The sequence below is a fragment of the Ascaphus truei genome, chromosome 8 (genome assembly GCF_040206685.1).
Source record: "Ascaphus truei isolate aAscTru1 chromosome 8, aAscTru1.hap1, whole genome shotgun sequence".
Lineage (NCBI taxonomy): Eukaryota > Metazoa > Chordata > Amphibia > Anura > Ascaphidae > Ascaphus > Ascaphus truei.
In genome coordinates, this window is record NC_134490.1 from 62,176,444 (window position 1) to 62,198,274 (window position 21,831).

The window sequence follows — 21,831 nt, forward strand, 5'->3', positions numbered from 1 at the left end:
GGTCTAAAGAGCCTACTAAAAAGGTATATGAACAGCACTAACCAACAGGATTGTGGCTAGCCAGTAGTTAAAACTACTTGGAGTTGGTACGACGAAAGTCCCCTACAATGTCTTTCAATGTAGTGAAAGCGCATGAGGTGTCTTTATGGGGAGATGGTGGGACTGTTGCACACTTTTGTTCATTGAATCAGTCGGCATCAATATATTGAGCCCCATTATTGGTAGGACCATACTGTAACGCAGGGGTGCACAAACTTTTCTGTTAGCGCCCCCCCCCCCACTCCTTACTGTTCTCTGGCTTCAGTGACGTTATGTCATGGCAAAGTGTTGCCATTTGACGCCACATTGTCATGGTGACGCATCGCCAAAAATCCGGCTGCGAGCAGTTAAGAGAAGTTACAGAGACGTCACGCCTCCCCCGCCATTTAAATGTAAATGCCTTGGGGGAAGAGCGCGGGGCCTCTGTAACCGTCGAGCCGCCCCAAGAAAATCCAGCGCCCCCCAGTTTGTGCACCCCTGCTGTAACACAATGAATTGGCTCCTCCAGTACAAGACTGGTTTAGAAAAGTTAAGTGTAAGGGCATCTTAAAGTTATAAATGCATCTTTAGCAGTGGCAAAAACAATAGGGCTTCTGCTGCACCATAAAGCCTGGCAGCCGGTGTGCACAGGTATGGCGTCACCCCAAACAGCCGATATCACGTTAAACTTGTTGTTTTGACCACTCTGATCTTCCTGCCAGCTTTGTGTTACTTTATACAGCTACAAAGAGCACAAGCACTCATGTTACTATAACTATATAGTATTTTCATATAACTATGACATTTTCCCACCAGTTGACAACAGATGGGATAACTTTTCCCCCCCAACTTGCTTTAAACGACGCAACAGTTTTATGCTGTTTTTAATGCTATTATATTTGAACAATTATTTTAACTTCCAAAAACGACAAAACTTCTTGTTGCTTTACCTTTAATACATGAAAATTGCATTTTATAGCTCTTAATGCGTGTTTTTTGGTCAGTACCCTAAAATATAATTTCCCTTCTCTATTTATTTTTGTATGATGTAGAGTAAGGGTGTCCAACTCCAGTCCTTAAGGGTCACCAACAGGTCAGGACTGAAGGATATCCCTGCTCCAGCACAGGTCGCCGAGTCATTGACCCCGACCCCCTCCTTCCTGAGATACATACCAGGGAAGGTACTATATGGGGGTGGGCACAAATATAGTACTATTTAAGTTAACATTTGTTAAATGATGTGAACCAGTGCTCAGAAGTTTGGTATGAGTCCATTGATGTGGTTGGGTAGATTTAGTTCTAATCTTCATCACTAATTAATCAATGATATCTGCGCCATATATATATATATTTTTTTTTTTTTATCTATGTAGATCTACCTGCATATTTTCACTATAAAAGGCAGCTACATGAATACCTCATAAGTATGATCATTAGGTGTATTTGTAGAACACTTGTTGGGCTCCAAAGTGCTTATTACTGAAACACAGCCCAAACTACATCGCTATTACAAATTGCTGACAGCAAGGGATTTTGAAAATGTCACTGTCAATTTAAAAATGTAATTTAAAAAAAAGTCACCTTCTGATCACAAAGTGACTCATTGCCATTAATATAAAAAGTAAATTTCTCTCTATTCTAATGATATAAAATGTCGACATTTGCTCATACAGAGAAGCAAAAGTAATGAAAGCTGCAAGCTGTTATAAAGGGGTTTATTTCACTGGTTTAAAACATGCCCAAGTTGTTTTTGGAGAAATTCTTTCTATTAAAAGCAATCTGTTTTTATTTCCTCCACATTGTATGTCTCTTAAACCTTGGTGCTACTAAAGCTGACATATTCATGTAGTCCTGTACATTGCACATCCGCTAGCTCAGGGGTACGCAAACTGGGAGGTGCGAGACTGTAAACCCTGCGCCCCCTGCAGACAGAGGCCCCGCACGCTTCCCGATGGCACTCAAATTAAATGCCGGGAAAGTTGGCTCAGACGACCTCTGGAGAAGCGTTGCCATGGAGTCAAATGACGCTGCAGGGTCATGTGCAACGTGACATGACGCCCAGACGCAGGAGCCGAGGTAAGGGGGGGGGGGCGTAGACAGGGGGACAGACGACAGGGGGGCGCAGGGAAAAAAAAGATTGCGCTCCCTTGCTCTAGTCTAGCTAACGGTTTACAAACAGTTTCCTTAACCTTTCCAACTCGACCAAGCTGTTACCTTGTTTTTCGTGTTCCTTGTTGGAAACTGTGTTTGTTTTGTCAGACATCTTGATGAATGCTCATTTGTAAACTCAAATGGACTTTATTTTAATAAATAAAAATATTTAAAATGTTTTTTTTGTTCAAGTTATTCACAATTCCAAGCTGAGAAAAAAAGTATTCTACAATTTAACAGTGTGTAACAAAACATTTTATCCAGCTCAAGAGAATTTGAGCCATGTCCTACTTACCTGCATGTTAATGCTGAAGGCAGAGTTTGTGCTGACATTTCTACTGGTGAACTTGGCATCAGCAGTACATTGCATACAAAAATAACACGCTTTTAACTCTGCTACCTTGAGTGATTCAAGGACTAGAGGCCATTTCGGAGAGGAGATATTCCGCATTGGGAAAACCCCTACAGCTCTGCACTTGGAACCAAACAAGCATCATCTTCTAGCATGAGGACGGCACAGTCTGGCTTCTAAAAAACACTTCTTACATTAATTTATTCCAGTACTTGCTAGTCAGGTAGCTAGGTCGCTGAGCTTTTTTTTTTTCCTTTTCTGAACCAAGGTCATGGAACAAAAATAAAAATGGTAGATATTAAAATTTTTAAAAGGAGGCGGCATTGGAAGAAAATTAGAAACTGTTCAACAGGCAGGCACAGGAAAAAGCCAGGTGGGACAGAGGAAGGGATGTGTTCTCCGGTGGTTGGCTGCATGTTTATCACAAGCAATGGCCCATTGTGAAACTTTTGATATTTTGGCTTTACAGAGACTGCCCTACACAAAGTCAGCAGGGATTTCAACTGGGAAAACAAAATGACCACAAACGTTTACAAAAAGAATCCATGTTGGAAGCAATTACAGTCCTTCATTTCTCAACAGATTTTTACTTCCGTTGAAACCAAATATTGCATCACGATTTCTTCCTCATTAACGGGTCTCTTTTCCTTCCACAAGCTCTTATCCACATTGCATATTGCATTAGTCCCAGACCAAACAAAGCAGCAAGTGGAAAAAGCCACCAATCCTACTGTATGTTTAACAAGGCACAACATCTGTTTTGTAACTCAAACGCAATACTATGTCACTGAAGGACAGTTTCGTTTGCTTCATTCTTAGGAGTGAGCTGATCCAGCAAATTTATTAAGACACAGAGTCTCTCGGTCAGGGTTGAGCTTCTATTTGCAGTAGCGCGTAAAAGATTGGAATAAACCTGCTTGTAGGTCTTCAGAGATGTCTCCTCTTTATCACTGGGTGAAAAAAAAAATGTTTAGTGCTTATGCATAATTTACCATCAACACTTACAGGTTACAAATGTTACAATGATCTGAGCGTAATGGTTAAGGGAAATCTTCAGCCAAAAAAAGACACAGGGTATACATGCTTCAGGAGGCAGAAGTTCCTACAAAAAACACCAAGAATTACTTAAATAAAACCAGATACCTATAGGCATTTTTAAGGTGTCCGTCACTAGATATAATCATGTAAACACATCAATTCTACTGCTTGGATTTGGGGAGTACAAGCAAAGGGTTCAGGTCCCATCTGGCTGTCAAGGTGTTTGAAAAGCAGCCCAGGTTAACTAGTTTAAAAATTAGGTGCCTTTATAACGGAGCTGTGATCCATGTCACTGACATTTCTGCAGCATTCTCTCTGACATTATAGTAAGAGTACTAGATAATGAGTATTGTATGGTATAATTATGTATTTGGTAGTCCGGATTTTGAATCTAAATTTGCAAAAGCTATTAAAAGACTTTGCCTGTTTGTAAACCAGCTGTCCCATTTAGGAATATACAGTGAAATTGCAGCAAACAAGTCACAATTACAAAAACATCCATAATGAACAGCATTAGGCAGTAGGGTGCATGTATAACAAGGGTGGCCAACTCCAGTCCTCACGGGCCACCAACAGGTCAGGTTCACAATATCCCTGCTACAGCTGATTAAGCCGCCTGTGCAGAAGCAGGGATATCCTGAAAACCTGACCTGTCAGTGGCCCCTTGAGGACTGAAGTTGGCCACTCCTGATTTAGAAGGCCTGGGTGTCACTTTCAGGTTTCGCATTTAAATAAAAATACATCTTTCTAAACATGGTTTTTGTTTTAACATTTTTCATTGCATAGAATTATCTGAAGAGGGCCCCATGACATTGGAAGCGCATGAAGGACATATTTATATGCCGTGGCCAGGACCAAAAGGTGTGTGCGAGACAGCATTACAGATGATACACTGTAATGCACTCGTTAAACATCCTTTATCCGTCTTGATTGCAAAACACTACCAACCTAAAATTGATGGTGGAATCCTGTATATAAAACTAATGTAACGCCGCAGATTAGTGATCTTGCCAGCCAATATGGTACAACAAGAGAGAGATAAAGAGGTTTCCTTATATTATACAGGATAAAACCCTTAAGCCGATGAAATATCACGACACTGGAGAGCAGAAACAATTACCAGTTTTGGACAATTACTCTAAACATCCATCTCCTTAAAAAGCACCGTATTTTGGCTCTGTGAAATATTGCGTATTCATATTGCCATCTTGTGGATACCCGTATAAATTCGGAGGTGCTGGATTTTTTTAGACAGGGTTTTGCAAGTGCTAATGCAATTTTTAATCTTCATATAATTAGGTGGTGCATGAAATCATATCCATAGGGTTCAATGTGTAAATTTTAATGATGCGATCCCTCCCACAATCGTGCGCTAAACGTAGGACATGTGGGAGAGGGCAACACACTGATTGTAAGCTCTTTGGGGCAGGAAGGTCCTGACCGAAAGAGTTTACAAAGTGTATTGCCCTCATGTCGTCAGTAACCTGTTGCATTTATGCCAATTGTCTGTACTTTATCTTGTATTCTAATTTTCTAAAGCGTTGCATACACTGCTGATGCTATATCAATACAATGACACACAATACAAATATTTCAAATACTTTTTTTGTAATCTACATGACAACCAATTTTAATTGTAAGGATTACCATTATATCAGGGAAACCAGGAGTGGCCAACTCCAGTCCTCAAGGGCCACCAACAGGTCAGGTCTTCAGGATATCCCTGCTTCAGCACAGGTAGCTGACTTGTCAATCTGCAGTCATTCTGACAGAGCCACCTCTGCTGAAGCAGGGATATCCAGAAAACCTGACCTGTTAGTGGCCCTTGAGCACTGAAGATGGCCAACCCTGGTGTAAACAGTGCAGTTATTTCCTCTCAATAACCTTTATCTTATCAACGGTTTGTCGTTTCCACCTGGATGCAATGCAGGCATGAAAGCTCGTTCTTATTCTGTCTCCTATGTTATTCTATCCCAGGGAGCTTGGACTTTCAGGGGAAACCCCTCACTCAAGCACCTATTCAATATGCTTTTAAGTTGCTTCCCACTGCTGGTTGAGTGTTCAGTTCGATTCAAATGGATGGGAATCAAATATTCAGCAAGGGGAAGCTGTTTCAAAGCATAATGAATAAGAAATGTTTGCATGTCCTTTAAAAAAAGTGTGCGCGTGTGCGTTATTATTTTTGTTAGATTAGAAAGGGGTGTTTTGTGTTATTAGAGCTTTCAATCCAGGAGGCAAAAGTTCACTCCATTAGTTTACAAATAGAAGACACTTGACAAAATAAAATCCTTTTTAAGAACATGACTATTTTGATTAAAAAGTAATCTAGTAAAATGCCGACAAAACCACTTTCAGGCATTTAAGCAGCAATTACTAATTATATATAGGTCAGTATATGTGATGTAATTATTTCTTGAAGCATCCCAGGCAAAGCCCGGAGATTATGTCATTATTCCTTCCTTAATCACAATTTTTGACAACAGTAAGTGGCTGTGTTATTTACTCTGCCATTTATTCAAGAGTTCCTAAATGACTGGCAATATCACTTTATTATTAGTCATTGCAACTCCAAGTAATTAACCTTTGACTGCCAAGTTGTGCTACATAAGGCTTATAATAAGGGGTGGCCAACTCCAGTCCTCAAGGGCCACCACCAACAGGTCAGGTTTAAGGATATGTCTGCTTCAGCACAAGTGGCTCAGACGCTCCGTCGAAGACTCAGTCACATGTGCTGAAGCTGGGATATCCTTCAAACCTGACCTGTTGGTGGCCCTTGAGGGCTAGAGTTGTCCGCGTCTGGTCTAAATGAACACGAAACCACAGCTTTCTCAGTAATGAAAAAACAATTACCTAGCTTTCTTCTTTGATGATGTGAGTAGCTTAACAAACTGGAGGAGCAGAAATGACAAGCGAGACTCAAAAATATTAACGAGTTTCAGCACTTCTTCTTTACTGAGATTACCCGAGAAATCAGCTGCTATCTCGTTTCCATCCCCAGAGCTCTGAAAGGAACACGTTAATTCAAGTATTATGCACATCACATTTGCCTTTAACATATATACATACACAAGTATCTATACAAGATTGATTTCAGTTTTGCAATTCAAGGAACACGACACCCTATAGCCTTATATTGTGTGAATACCCATTCAATGAGTGCTCTGGCATGAACACCATTTTCAATTGATATTCAGCAGCAGAGCAGATTAAAAAAAAAAAAAGCAGCAGACAGGGCACATGCTTTATTCAAAGAAACTTATCAGTGTAATCCATTCCTGTACCTTTCTCCTCTACAGATTTTCTTGCACGTTTTCATCGCCGCAAGCACTTGCAAACCACGACTTTAGTTAAATACCAGTGTTCCTAAAAAGGGTACAGGCTGAATTGATGAGAATTTACACGCTTCAAAGAAGAGGGGAAATGGAGTAATTAAGTCTTGTCTTTATCAAGACTCGCGCACTTTATACAACATACACGTTTAACGGCTTCAGTGGCCCGATGACGTATAGTGTATGTCATGACGTGCTCCGCAGAGGCCCGCTGAACGTCACGGCCTTTATCTGTTTTTTTTCAGGGCTGTTTGTGATTGGCGCTCTCGTGGACATGAGCCGCTTCCCCTTTACTACCGGGCAAGCTTAGCTCAGGAGATAGAAGCGTTTCAAATACATAGAGCCTGGGAGGTTAAAATGAAGCTCTCCCCACAGTCCAGTGCAGTCTAAAAGGTTACCATGGTCATCTCAGAAGGTACACATTAGGGAAACCATATTTTTTTGTAAACATTAGAAACTTTTTATTTTATTTTAAAGAGCAGGATATGCTCAGGTTGGCAAGACACCAACATTATGAGTTCCTGTCATATACACTTCTGGGGAGGGTTGGGGTGGTGGGGGGGGGGGGGTGGAGGCTTGCTCTTTATATTTTTTTGAGGTGGTGGACATCAATTTCACACAGAAAATGAAAATAATTATAATACCACAGTATTGTTACAAAGTTCCAGCAGCCTAAGGTTTTCTGTCAAATAAAATGTATAACTATTCCTAGCTCCCAGAACTCATTTATGTCTTCTAAACGCCTCCCTAATACCCCTTAACGCAGCGATGCTCAACTCCAATCCTCAAGCCCCCACCAACAGGTCAGGTTTTCTGGTTATCCCAGCTTCAGCACAGGTGGCTCAATCAGAGACACGGTCAAAGACAGAGCCACTGATTGAGCTACCTGGGCTGAAGCAGGGAAAGCCCGAGAACATGATCTTTTGTGGGGCTTGAGCATCGCTGCACTAACACTGCAACAACCAACAAAGCACTGTTTTATTTCAAAATGTAATAAAGGAGAAAAAGTGAAAAATACCATTTAAGCGAGTACTACCCTCGCATACAAGAACATCAGGACACAGAAGCCAAGCCCCATCACGCCATCGTCTATGGCTAATTGACAGGGGTCAGTGGGCACTTCTGAAGCCAGAGAGGGTCAGCAGTGATTAACAAGTCCTTTCTCCAAGTAGAAGCAACGTTTTAATGTGTTGGAACGGTGTCGTAATTAAACGTCTGCATGTAATTTTCAGTGCAGGAGGTTACATCTACTGATATAATTCTCTAAATAACACCCTGCACAAGTCCTTCAAATTTGCAAGCAGTTATTTCAAAGTACATCTTTAATATTCCCCTGATATTCTTCATTGCCCACGAGTTACCTGAGAACCAAATATTTACAGTGAACAAAGTCACATACACACAAAAAAATGTACCGATTTCTGGCCAGTTCCAGTACCCGTTCTTCACAAGCACCCTTATATCAGCAATCACCGAGGGACATATGAAGTTACAGAATTTTAATTCAAAATATGATGAGAACTAGAGAACTACAGTAGTTGAGAACAGGCTGGTCCAGCCTCTGAAAATAATTAATTATGCAGCAATACAAAGCATTGCTTTACACTTTTGAACCCTTAATGCTCTATCTGGTTTAAATATATGTGATATTTCCCAATATAAAATTCAAGATTAAGTTCAAAAGAAATGGCCCAACTAACAGTAAATGTTTGTACGCGAATAAAATTGTATTAAAACAAAAAAAGGTTTACAGAAACCCGATCTGATTTCCAAGGCAGGGTTATAAGAATCGGGATCAATAAAAGTGGTCAGTATTCTATCTGTATAGAACCTACTGAATAGCAGACAAGGTACTAAATAGTCTTCAAAGCGGATGAAGCCTACTTTAGAATGTTGAACCAAACAAAAGTTGCACAGCCTGGAAGGCATTCATTTTCAGTCAGAGACTAATATAGCGGCTAGAACTTTACATAACCAGGGTGACCTGTCTCCCTACACAACCTTCTATGAACCAATAGAACACATGCTTGTGGGTTTTCCCAAATACCCATGCTTCAATTAGCCAATGGTCTTGGAAATGTGGGAGCACGAAAAACACAAAAATTATATATATGTGAATAAAATTAAAATAAAAAAAAATCAAGCAGATCTCTAACAATATGCACTCACAAAGTGTTGATGGAAATCAGACATTCAACCCCATATAGGGCTCAGAATACTTTCCCCCTGGCTCTGCTTACTTTCCGTCTAGTGACCTACGTGCTGACATCTCCTCCACGTTGATGACAACGCGTTTCTCTGCATGCTTCAGCAGGAGTACTGAGCACTGCTGACACCAGACGAAGCAAAACGCGTTGAGTCATTAACGCAGAGGAAAAGACGTCATCACGTAGGTCACGAGACGGAAAGTAAGCAGACCCAGGCATTAGGGGAAGCCGGCGGCGCATCCGCTCTTTGGCGCAATCGAGTGTGGGTGAGACCCGTTATGCGTGCAGTGTCCACGCACCTCCGTGACTATTCTATCAATTGCCTTATATCTTTTTTTACCATGTGAGTGAGTGCACATTCGTAAGAAATGTACTTCATTGCCAATACATTATTGTTACGATCTGCACCATCCTATTGTTCTGTCTTTTATGGGACCATTACACCATACTTCATTTGGCATTATATCTAAGCTTATCAACGCTGGGACGGGGGGAAGTATTCTGAGCCTCATACGGGGTTGGATGCCTGATTTCCATCAACACTTTGTGAGTGCACATTTTTAGAGATTTGCTTGATTTTTTTATTCACATTACCATACAGTGTTGCACTATATATATATATATTTTTGTGTTTTCCGGTTTTTCGCACTCCCCAGATTTCCGAGACCAGTACTTCAAGAACCCAGAAGGTTGGTTCTACTTGGGTCAGAGCTGCAAAAATTTGTTACAATCATATCAAAATTATCACTTTATCACGGGTTATTAATACTTTATTTTTGCCATCACAATTGACACAGATTTTTTTGTATTTATTTTTCACACTTATTCACTATTGATAGTTTTTTTTCTGATATTCACTTTCTTACACAAATAGAGCGCCGGGTGAAAATCTTTGTTCATGTTCACTTAGCCAATGCAAGTACATTTAACGATGCAGGGCTCAACGGATTTCATTAACTTGTAGAACAGATCTTAACTGAGCAACTATCATGAATCTGGATCTAAAGATCAGACTTTATTGTGGACTTAACTTGTGTATTCAACGCCTTCCCTTCAGGTACGGTAATCTCAAGCAAGGAGTTGCAGACACAGGCAGACATGAATGGGTGGAAATCTAGCATGTCCTTCCATGCAAAGTGGATGTGACTGTACATCTGCTCAAGCGTACACAGAAAAAAACAATCCATAATATTTACTGATGAGGAAATCATGGGTAAAGAAATGCAAAATGAAATCCATGACTTGCTCCCAGCGGCAAAGCGTAAAATGACAAATAGGCTGAGACACTGCAGAGACTGATAAAAGGCTGATGAAGCGCAGAATAGCAACTGGTAAAAGCAGCAGAGAAGCAGAACCAGAGATCGCGGACATGTTCACAATTGTTAATACAAATTTGCCCTTGAAAGGATTTACAAATCGGCACAGTTGTCATGTGATAAAGAAATAAGCCAAACTGTCTGGCTGTATAAAAGCACTACTGCTCTTCTGTGCAGGAGCTAAAAACAAGGTTATTATTTGCAAGTCTCCATGTAACTCAGGAACCCTCTGGCCGTACATCTGGTGCAGTGAGTTGGTGGAGGTTTGGCAGATATTTTAACTTTTAAAATGATTATTAAAAGAGCAACCACCCCAAGAAGCCCACGAATTTAACGCGTATGTTGTGCCTTTTGGATTTCCTGCTCTTGGGGGGGAGGGAGGAGGGAAGGGGGTAAATGGGCTGAAAAGTAGCTTCCTTAATCTGCAGCATCGGAGGTTCCGGGGGTAACCTCCGACTGCCCTGTGCTACAGGGAAAGCTCCCTTTTGACTGCCCGGCCACTTGAACAAAGAATCTTCCGAAAGGGCAAGATGAGATCTTTTACAGGAACTATAAAAGACATTTAAAAAAGGGACATCAGTGGCCAACTGCTGCTATAAATGTTATGAAACATCTAGAAAGATGGTAGAATGTTTATTTATTAGATATCATGCCCTATTAAAAAGCAGCAGTATTTGTAGGTTGTGATTTTAGGGTAAAAAACTATTTCATATGGGTCCCATGGCTTTTAAAAATATTAACAACCGATTTAGTGAATATTGATCACTGCTATCAAAGGGACATGCAGCAAAGCCCATTATAGGCTTCCATCTTGAGATCCGTATACATTTATCATCTTATTAAGTTGCAACCGTGCTTGGTATTACCAGGCTTAGAATAATAGAATAGATATATGGATATATAGATATAACAAAAAGGATATAGCAGCTGCCTTATTTTTGTTTTAAAGAGATTAAAGCGTTCTGGGTAAAGATGAGGTTTATAAATCTGGCACATCGACTGCGGATGTGCCCATAATTAAACATTGAGAGCAGATCACTAATGCTAGCAAGTCTGCTAATTAGATATTCTGGGAAACCATTATTCAGCACATTTTCACAATGGCATTGATGCTCAGGGCTGTGAGAGTTTGCTTACCTGTTCACATTCAAAGAGGAGCTCCTTGTGAATAACAACAAATGCACACCGAGTTTTCTTCATAATATCCAGAGCCCCACAAAGTGTCTTTAGCTTTCCTGCACTACTGTTCTGACCTACAATAAATACAACAAATATAATGTTTCAGTTTTCATTTCAGGGCTCTGATACAAAAATATCACAATTAAGAAAAAGAAATACATCACTTTTCCCATAGATAACAGGGGAGCGCACACTTTTTTCCCTGCGCCCCCCTGCCGGCAGTTCCCCTCTCTCTACGCGCCCCTCCCCATGGCTCCAGCGTCGGCGTCATTACATCACATGACCTTGCGGCGTAATTGGACGCCGTGTTGCCATGGCGACATGTCTAAAGCCACCGGAGCCACGGTAAGTGAGGTTTAGAGGCCTTCACCGCTTCCCCGGCACTTAATTTAAGTGCCTCTGGGATGTGCGCAGGGCCTCTGGAAACCCCGCGCCCCCCGCATACAGTCACGTGCCCCCAGCCCCCCAGTTTGCGCACCACTGGATTATAAATCTACTATGTGAAAACAGGATATTGAAATCACCAATATATGCCAGAGTATAATATGTGCACTCAGTGAATGAATTGCAATGCTTGGCATGGAGTTAATTACATAAACCCTACCAGCCCTCACCTACTGTAGATACTCTGCTTTGCTTTAGATCGGGGGGGTGGCCAACTCCAGTCTTCAAGGGCCACCAACTGGCCAGGTTTCAGGATACCCCTGCTTCAGCACACGCCCAATCAGTGGCAGAGTCTTTTTGACTGAGTGTTTTTGACTAAGCCACCTATGCTGAAGCAGGGATATCCTGAAAACCCAGCCAGTGGGCGGCCCTTGAAGACTGGAGTTGGCCACACCTGCCTTAGATGACAGTATATAGTTTAAGTTTTGGCTCCAGATTTTAACACACACTTTTTAGTCTGAAATTTACTAAAGTGTAACTGCACCTCTAAACATTTAAAAGGGTTAAAAACAAGTAACTAACCAGTTTGCTGCTCTAAAATTATATACACACACAAAAAAATCATTGAGATAAGATCCTCAGTCCAGACTGTCAGTGTTGACAGTGCATTCACAAACCGTACACATTTTAGATCAGGAAATGTCACCAATTCACTGGATTAATCTGGCTTTGTGTTACTGACACTGTCAGGCAGCAGCGAGACTGTACCCGCTTGGGTAAAATGTTCAACCAGAAATATTTTATATGTCATTTTTTCCTCCCCTTACAGAGTAATTTTTCAGTTAAACTAATCGGATTGTGAGATTTTCAGTAATTTCCCCCTCCAGATTTATAACACATAGGCTGTGGAGCCACGCATGTGAGCAGGTTTTATCATAATGAGTATCTGTTTCACTAACACACCACGCGGTCCGCACATCTGCTTAATGCCCTCTGGCAGGACACCCACTGTAGACATTAACTGGATTGTAATAACAGAACTAAATTAAAGTTGAAAAACGGATTGTTATAGAAGATGAACACAAAACATTGTCATGCAAGTTGTCGTGAAAGCTCTTAAGCAGTCAGTATTCTGCAGAGATTTACATTGGATACAAATAAAATATATACATACACACAATTAACCTACTGGCTCGGAGGCACCTGCAACAAATTGCAAAGCACTGAATGCCCTGGAGCCTGCTAAAGTGTTACATTAGCACTAGTAGGTAGTTGCAATTAGGTAATGTTAAATTAGCACTGGTTGTGTTTTAGGAAAATTCTGTTTAAGAAGCATTGGCTCTTTTTGTTATAAAAAAGATTACAACATTCCTCAGCAATCTGTAAGTAACACTCACTTCAGGGCAATGTGGAGTGGTGTCGGGTGTGTGTGGAGTGGTGTCGGGTGTGTGTGGAGTGGTGTCGGGTGTGTGTGGAGTGGTGTCGGGTGTGTGTGGAGTGGTGTCGGGTGTGTGTGTAGTGGTGTCGGGTGTGTGTGGAGTGGTGTCGGGTGTGTGGAGTGGTGTCGGGTGTGTGGAGTGGTGTCGGGTGTGTGGAGTGGTGTCGGGTGTGTGGAGTGGTGTCGGGTGTTAAGAATAACAATGTCATGTGCAAATAGTCAGAGACTCAAATATTCACAACAAAAAGACAAAATACACAATGCTACATCCAATGTGACAAAAATACATACAGCTCAACTCCGTTATAGCGCAGTCCTCGGAGGCCACCCGATCCGACCACGCTATAACTGGGGTCGCGCTATTTTTTTTTTAAATGGCCGCCACGTGCTGGATTGGGAGGAGGGGGGGGGGAGGAGTGAGGCGCCGGCAGCTCTACATGTCCCCTAGCAGCCACTGTAGTTCTTCCAGCATTCCCCGCACTCCCCTCAGCAGCTCCGCACCATCCAACCACGGATCCCCGCAACTATCCTCCAGCCTCGCACCGATCCCCCCCAGCCTCGTACTGATCCCCGTACCGACCCCACTGCCTCGCGCAGATCCCCCAGCCTTGCACCGTTCCTCCCTCTCCCCCCCCCCCAGCAGCCTCACGATGCCTCCAAAGGTGGCTGTGACATCAAAGGTAGGGGGGCTGTGTGTGTGGTGTGAGTGCGTGCAGTGAGTGCGTGCAGTGAGTATGAAAAAAAAAAATTGTAATTTTTTTTTTTTTTTAATTCGGGGTCCATGCTCAAACTGCCTTATAGGGGATTGCGCTATAACGGGGTTGAGCAGTAGTATAATACAGGAATATCCCGCTATGTGGACCTTCACCTTACACTCACTCACGAGTACGTACATATGTACAATAGCACCATTCCCGTAGTTGTGTGACGCGCTGATTCCTCTCGCCCAATTGGAAAACGGCAGCTCGCAAATGCACCTTTGAGTAGGACACAGGCACGTCCTGAACAGCAATACCGGCTCCCTACCTCTACCGAAGTGAAAAAAGGTAGTGCTTCAAGTACATTTTCGCTTTACATGCATGCTCTGGACTCATTGTGTACGTTAATGCGGGGTATGCCTGTACTACAATATTCTCGTGAGTAAGGGTCATCTAGTTAAACCTTTGGCCAAAGCGTTATAAGCCTGCAAGCCACGTCAAGGCATGATCAGTAAGCAGGTCCTAACAGCAAATGTGAAAATTCTCCTTTACCTCTACTGGAGAGAGAAAAAGACAGCAGTGGGTCTGTCCTAATATAGCATTCTTCCATTGATCTGGAATGTTCCTGTACTTCAGGCAGCATCGTAAAGAGTTTTGCAAGGATGTGCTCTTCCACGGTTTTCAAGATTTCAGTTGTAATTCTATCTTTCCTGGGAGCCTTCCACGCATGGACTTTATTACTTTTACCACTTCTTCTGAAAGGACGCACATTTATGGTTACTTCTTACGCGTTCTTTGCTGGATAAGGCCCTGTGTTATCATACAAATTTCATGTACTAGGCCTCTACTCTGTAGAAGTGCAACGCCTTTTATGGTTGATCCATTGTCGAGTGCAATAATTTGCTTCCCCCCCAATCATAAATCCCTGTGTCGCTATCTTTAAGCTTTTATCATCTTCGATAATCTTTTTTTAATCATATCCTTAAAATATTCTTATATGTTCGGTTCTACGTTTGCGGATTCTCTTGCCCAGCTCTGCATATTCAATTCTTGTTTTACGCCTTTCGATTGCATCACTTCTTCGTCTCCTCAGTAATTGCTTTATCTCAGATATTTTCTTATATTTTAGGTTGGCTATTCCTACCGGATTGTCTTTCTGCGTTTTTACCTACAATCTTCAGAATTGTTAACGTGTCCCTATGTATTTCGAGAAAGCTAAAGCCGTTTCCAGTTCCAGTTGAAATTAATTCATCTCGTGCTTCAGGTTATTGATGGGTTTTTTTTAAATCAGTTTTCTGCTTTTCATCTTTACTTTCAGATGTAATTTGCAGCGAACCAAAAAGCGGTGATCACTCTTGTGTCGAAACGATTAAGGACTGCCCAGTCTTTGGTCACGCGTTTCTCATTAGCTAGGATAGTCACTTCTGGATTTCATTGTGTCCATTCCATCTCCATTTTCTATTTGGACTCTTGAAAAACAAATTCATGACAGAAGTTTTGACATTATGTAAATGTTATCAATCTCTCTCCATGTTCCTTCCGTTACCATAATCATACTTAAATCTTTCTGCTGGGCGCCTATCTTTGCATTTAAGTCTCCCATAACAATCTTGGTGACAATTTCCTTTGTTGGTAAATTGGTAGATTTAATGGTAGAAGTCTTCCACATCATTGTCCATGCGACTTGATTTTGGGGTATACAGTTGGATTATTTGAAACCTGTATCGGTCAACTGAACGACGATATTGGCTGCTTTTTCTGATGAGCTTTCATACTCCACTATGTTGATTCTCTATCTCGTTAACAATGAAGCAAGCGTACTCCATTGATTCTTCCATTTTCTGCACTTCTGTAATAGGTGTCCGCTTTTGAGCTGAAGGAGGCCTTTATCTTTTCTTCTTACTGTTAGGACCAGCCACCTCAGCCGTTCTCATCAGCTGCACCTGTTCCTGGCCTTTATTGGAAGCTATTTCCATTCAGCCAGGGCCCGAGCAAGGTATCTTATACATTGCACTCCCGGACCCCATCTTATTTTCTGTTACGCTTTGCCGAAACCTAAGCCTGTATTTGGACTCCGTTTGCCTGTCTCCTGCCCTGACCCGAATACGCTGCTGCACCTTGCCCAGACTCTGGCTTACGACATGGATATGCTCCGTCCCTAGGCCTGTGGCCAGTACCTATCTCCTGCCTCAGCCCTGTGGGTCGGCCCTCAGGTTACAGACAAGCACCATCACACTTACTTCACAAAGGCCAATATTGTACTTCATTAGTAAGGTTTAAACAATATGAAGAAAAAAAAAAAAAAAAAAAAAAAAAAAAAACAACTTTAATTCAACTGTACACCTTCACATGTAAATCCCTTGCCTGCTTGTTTCATATTAACAATTTCACTGCCATAACCATGTGCTTAAGACATTATTGGATAGAATACTAAACTTAAATACATTGTCAGTCACTTAACACAGAGCACAATTCTTCCACACCTCTGTTGAAGGCCGCCCTGACAGCGATGGGGTTAATCATTCAGAAATCTGGGAGTGTGCGACCAAACAGAAGTTATTTATGAGTATCGCACCAGAAATGTGCTGGTAATCTACCCCAGAGGTGATTGCTATAATATGCATTATTCCATACTAATGAATGTACTATTGCAGCAATTGATCACATAGTCTCCAGTATGCTCAATATGGCTTATGTGTCAAACTGTGTCACTGAAGGTAGTGTGTCTGTTTAATCCCTCAAGGCTCATGTGCTAGTCCACCATGCTATTTTCTGGTACTCCTCTTTCTGGTGGGTGCTGTATTTTAATTAAGATCAGCAGGCGAGAGCATCCAACACCATGTGTTCTCTGTCTAGTGACCATATGGTTTTGGAGGCAGAATGGCAAGTGACAGGGCAAGTGACAGGGCAAGTGACAGGGCAAGTGACAGGGCAAGTGACAGGGCAAGTGACAGGGCAAGTGACAGGGCAAGTGACAGGGCAAGTGACAGGGCAAGTGACAGGGCAAGTGACATGGCGCATTTCTGGCGAACAAGGGGTTACATTTGCTGGATACCAGAATTTGTTTACTAGATGCAAAAGAATTCCAAATCTATTCACTCAATATAGCAACTATTTATGTAAACTTATTATTCATCGCTTTAAAGTGAGAAAAATAATTAATTTTGGTTTAGCAACTCCCTTGACAATATTGCTGGCCATTGCAATTAAACTCCTTTTGCTTCAGCTTGGTAGCTTAACGTTCCTGGCATCGAAAAATCAGGCGCCACTCGTAGGGTAGTGCAAAACAAAAAACCATACACAGCACTCACAATAGTGAAATAAAGCATACAATGCGGGGTGCCAAGGACTAGAGAGGACCCAATCTCTCTCAACACAATACACACTACTGAATAGTCCAGCACTCCCTATATAAAGAAATCAGATCACTGGTATGGAACCAAAAAAATAAGATTTAATATATAAAGATATATAATATATAAGATAAACCCTCCATTAATTCTGATATCAACAATGGTATCAGAATTAGTGGAGGGTTTATATTTTCTCATTTGGGGCCTATTTGTGTTCTTGTGGGTTCTGGGATCAGGGAAGTACCCTTTTGGGACTGAGGGGAATGGGCCTGACGAAGGGGCATTCCCCGAAACGTTGCCCCCCTGTACTCCCCTATATACCCACCTTTTTGTTGTTGTTCCCCTTCTCCCCTCTTATTTTGTTCCACTTTTTCCCCCCACACACCCCATATATGATACTACCTTATGTTATTATAGTGTTTATGTGTGGTATTGTATGCCTTTTTTTTATTCATTTGTGCATATATTAAATCTTATTTTTTTGGTTCCATACCAGTGATCTGATTTCTTTATATAGGGAGTGCTGGACTAGTCAGTACTCGTAGGGTAGTGAAATGAACTAACAACAGAGACAGATATTTAGTGCAGATACTCCGATTTCAATGTTAACCACTACAAATTCAGTTTCAGACTAATCCTTGCAGTTAAGGAGTTACCCTACATACACTACTTACCCGACATTTGGAATTCAGCAAAGGCCACTCTCTCGAGCTGTACACGCAATAGCTCACATGGTGCATCTTTAAGGAGCTGAAAAAGCTTAACTGCTTTGCTGTAATGGAGATCAGCTAAAACCCGGTGCTGTTTACGCAGATGCTCATCACCCACCTGTCAAAGAATGGAATTCTATTTAGGAAAAATATGGATTGGTTTAATGTGAGCATGTCACGGTCAAGTGGTTTAACTAGAGCAGGTCACCATCTAGTCTTAAATGATAATATTTGTGCTGTACATAAATTATCCTCTGACCTTCTCCTCCCACTTCTTCCTCCTCAAGCCTTTGCCTACCACCTTAAAGCCAAGGTGGATGCTATCCACAATGAGATTCCTTCAGTCCTTGCTCCTATCTTCGTCCCCACTCTCACCCGAATCTTCAACTCTTTTTTGTCCACTGGCATTTCTCATCATCCGCATGCTGTGGTCACGTTTATTCTCAAAAATATCCTTGACCCTACATGTCTTTACGAACTACCACCCTGCATCCCACCTCATTAATTCCCATACCCTCCAGGACCCTTTACAATCTACTCTAGCTTTCGTACAGCGGACTCCCTATCTTCCGTAAAGTAGCCAATGATCTCTCGCTCTGTGATGTGAAATCACTCCTTTTCCTACACGATCTAAGCAGATCGATAGCCACCCCTAACCATCTCATCTGCAATCCAGTCCCAAGTCCGATGGTCTCTTGGCCATATCATCTTGAATGGTGCTCCGGTGCCTTAAAGTAAATATGTGAAATGGAGCTCCCCATATTGCCTCCTAAACTCGTCCTAAAATCCTCTTTCCATTACAGTAAACGGTACTACCATCTATCCTGTCGTTGAAGCACTTTGCCACGGGGACATTTGACGCCTCACTTTCCTTCTTTATTCACACAATGGCTAAAAAAATTGTCGCTTCTTAATCCGTAACATTACCAAGATCTGTCCTTTTCTCTGTGAATTTATTGCTAAAATAAATGCATGCCCTTATCCTCTCCCGTCAGGTTTATTGTAATATTCTGCTAACAGGCCTCCATGCTGCGCAACGTTCTCCTTTGCAATATATACAAAATTCTGCCGCTAGAATTTTAACTTCTCCTAAAACAGTCTCTTATCTCCTTAAATCCCTCTCCTGTCTTCCCATCAGGTTTCAGATCACATACAAAGTTCTCCTGTTTACCTGCAAGGCTCTCCACTAATCTGATCGCCCGTTCTGTCCCTGATCATTTGTTTTCTACCCCCTTTCATCTTTACTGCTCATTCTCGCCCTTTTCCCTTCACTGCCCACTACCTGTGGAACTCCCTCACACTCAGCATGTGCCAAGCACCTTCTCTCCCCACATTTAAATAAAACATAAAAACTCACCTCTTAAGTGAAGCAATAGACTTGTGGCTACTGTCCCAAATGCAGTCGCGTTACCAACCATTGTGGCTAAGCACTGCCATCTACTGCAATTACTCCCTCACCTGCTGTCTCTACAAGTCTGCACACATACCACTTAGACTAAGCTCCCCAGGGAAAAGATTTCCTTTCCTATTGGGTGCTTTGTGTTTCTTGCCTTTATTGTATTAGAATTCCTTGTAATTCTTTTGTAAAGCAGAGAACACTGTGGTCGCTATATAAGTGAAGATATACATACATCTTTGGCATAGATGAAACGTCTATTTTTATATTTGTCAAAAAGTTGTTGCCAGTTGCAATGCACAGCACCCAAGGGTGCAGTAAAAACATATCAATTTTAGTACCTGGTTCCTCAAGCAGCTATGATACATAGAAGCCAGTCTGTGATGAATAGATGCTGCTCTATACTGGCATAAGGGTTGTCTTGCAGATACAGTTTCCACATCGCTGTATTTCAGGGACTTCATCATGGCTTCACTAACTTCCCTCTCAATCTACAGAAAGGGGGAGAGCATTACAAGCTGACAGCAATGCCAGTTTTCCTTTCAACACTATGTATGGTCTACGTCAATAATAGTGTACAGTATATAGAACATGTCCAACACTATAAAGATAAAGATGAAGAATGATTAGTGAGACATAGATCACGGAGTCCAATGTCAAACTCCTACATGAACGTCGTTTCAATCAGATCTCTGCTCTAATGCAAATACTTTCAACTATATTGGACATGCAAAAATATTTACCAAAGAAACATCCCTGTACATATATCCCTTTATTCTTTGCATGACGTAAATCCTTTCTATTTATAGTATTTCTTCTTCTAAATGTCATACTAGCATGACAACCAAAATTGTAAAAAAAAATAAATAATTCTATATAACACAATAAAATGCACCCTAAAATACATAATTACATCAAATAAATATTGGAGACTTAATGGAATTGTTCAGTAATGTAGTTGTCACTTAATACATTAGCTGCCCTAGTTTAGCTCACTTCTTCAAATGGATGACTACTTGATCATTTTAGTTTAGGTGCCACGTGAAACTAATATCCTACACACGTCCCCCTTTTTAAGCTTTGGTGATGTATGAATATTAAAAGCGTTTTAATGCCCACCAATCTTTATTTCAATAGCAGAAATTAAAATTATTCTTATACATACTTTATGCAAAAAGAAATGGCTTTTATGGAAAACACCAGAGTTTCAAAAAGTGCAAGCCATGGCCGCCAAAAGAGCACGGCAAAGACGATTCAACCATTGTTTAAAAGGAAATTAAAGTTGCTGTATGTGGGATTAAAGAGCAGGGTGCAATGTCCTTAAAGAATGCATTACGCACGGAGCTGTGCACTTCTGCTCAGCTTCAAATTAAAGAACGGCTCGAGTATATAATCAAATACTGGAAGTTTGGAAATCAGGAAGGCGGCTGATTGAAATGCCTCAATGTTTAACTGAATAATTAATTGGTACGAATATCAGCAGCACACAGGAGAACATGCTCTACCCAGAGGAGCAGTTATCCGAGATGACAGAAATAAAAGTCCTGCATCACAACACATCGTAGCCTTGGCCAGCAGAAGTCAAACAGCTCTATGCTTCTTCAAACTTGGCACCTGGTTGGAAAACATTGTGAGCTGTACGGAGTGGGTTTTACTGCTAACACTACGCTCTTATTTAGGCCATTATGGCAGTCTCCTTTCCAATTTGGCTTTCAGAGTTGGAGTGAATACATCAAATTACTTCATGATGACTGGCAAGATGGACATAAATGAAAACATAGCAACTTTCTATATAGACTAAATTATTTACATGTCTGAATTATGTAAAGAGCATTAGTCATTCAGACATAACTCATTAAAGAGGCAATCCAAGCCATTTTTGTTTTTCTTTCATTTTTTAAAATACAGAATTGAAGCCAGGGGTGTCCAGAGCCAACCCCCATTCATTTTAGCTCCGGGAACCCCTTGATTCCAGGAGGTACTTACCTCCGTAGTGGGTGCTGGTAGCCACTTCAGGGTTCACTAAATGTCTGCCTTTCAAAGCTGCCGGGCCCTGCGGGCCAATAGGAAGCTGTGACGTCTTCAGGTGCGGCTTCCTATTGGCCCATGTGACGAGGAAGCTGAAAACTGCAGGAGACACCAGCTCCCCCTTCAGAGGTCTGTATCTCCAGGAAGCAGGGGGTTCACAGAGCTGAAATTAATAGGGTTCAGCTGCGGAGACCCCTACTTCAAAACTGTATTAAAAAATAAATTAAAAACAGC

At 41.5% G+C, this 21,831-nt stretch overlaps 1 protein-coding gene across 2 annotated transcripts in view; it reads right to left on the bottom strand.

Moving 5' to 3' along the window:
- Positions 1 to 41: 41 nt before the first annotated feature.
- EDRF1 (erythroid differentiation regulatory factor 1) overlaps positions 42 to 21,831 on the bottom strand; it is a 59,143-nt gene continuing 37,353 nt past the window's right edge. Inside the window, exons 20-24 of one of the 2 annotated variants that reach the window (XM_075612277.1) lie at positions 19,911 to 20,060; positions 18,138 to 18,291; positions 11,549 to 11,664; positions 6,410 to 6,561; positions 42 to 3,471 (exon numbers count right to left, since the gene is read on the bottom strand). In XM_075612277.1, coding sequence (XP_075468392.1) covers positions 3,306 to 3,471; positions 6,410 to 6,561; positions 11,549 to 11,664; positions 18,138 to 18,291; positions 19,911 to 20,060 — 738 coding nt within the window. In that variant the 3' untranslated portion in view covers positions 42 to 3,305. Of the gene's footprint in view, positions 3,472 to 6,409; positions 6,562 to 9,717; positions 10,250 to 11,548; positions 11,665 to 18,137; positions 18,292 to 19,910; positions 20,061 to 21,831 lie in introns of those variants that run through there. The other variant, XM_075612279.1, reaches the window with a different exon arrangement.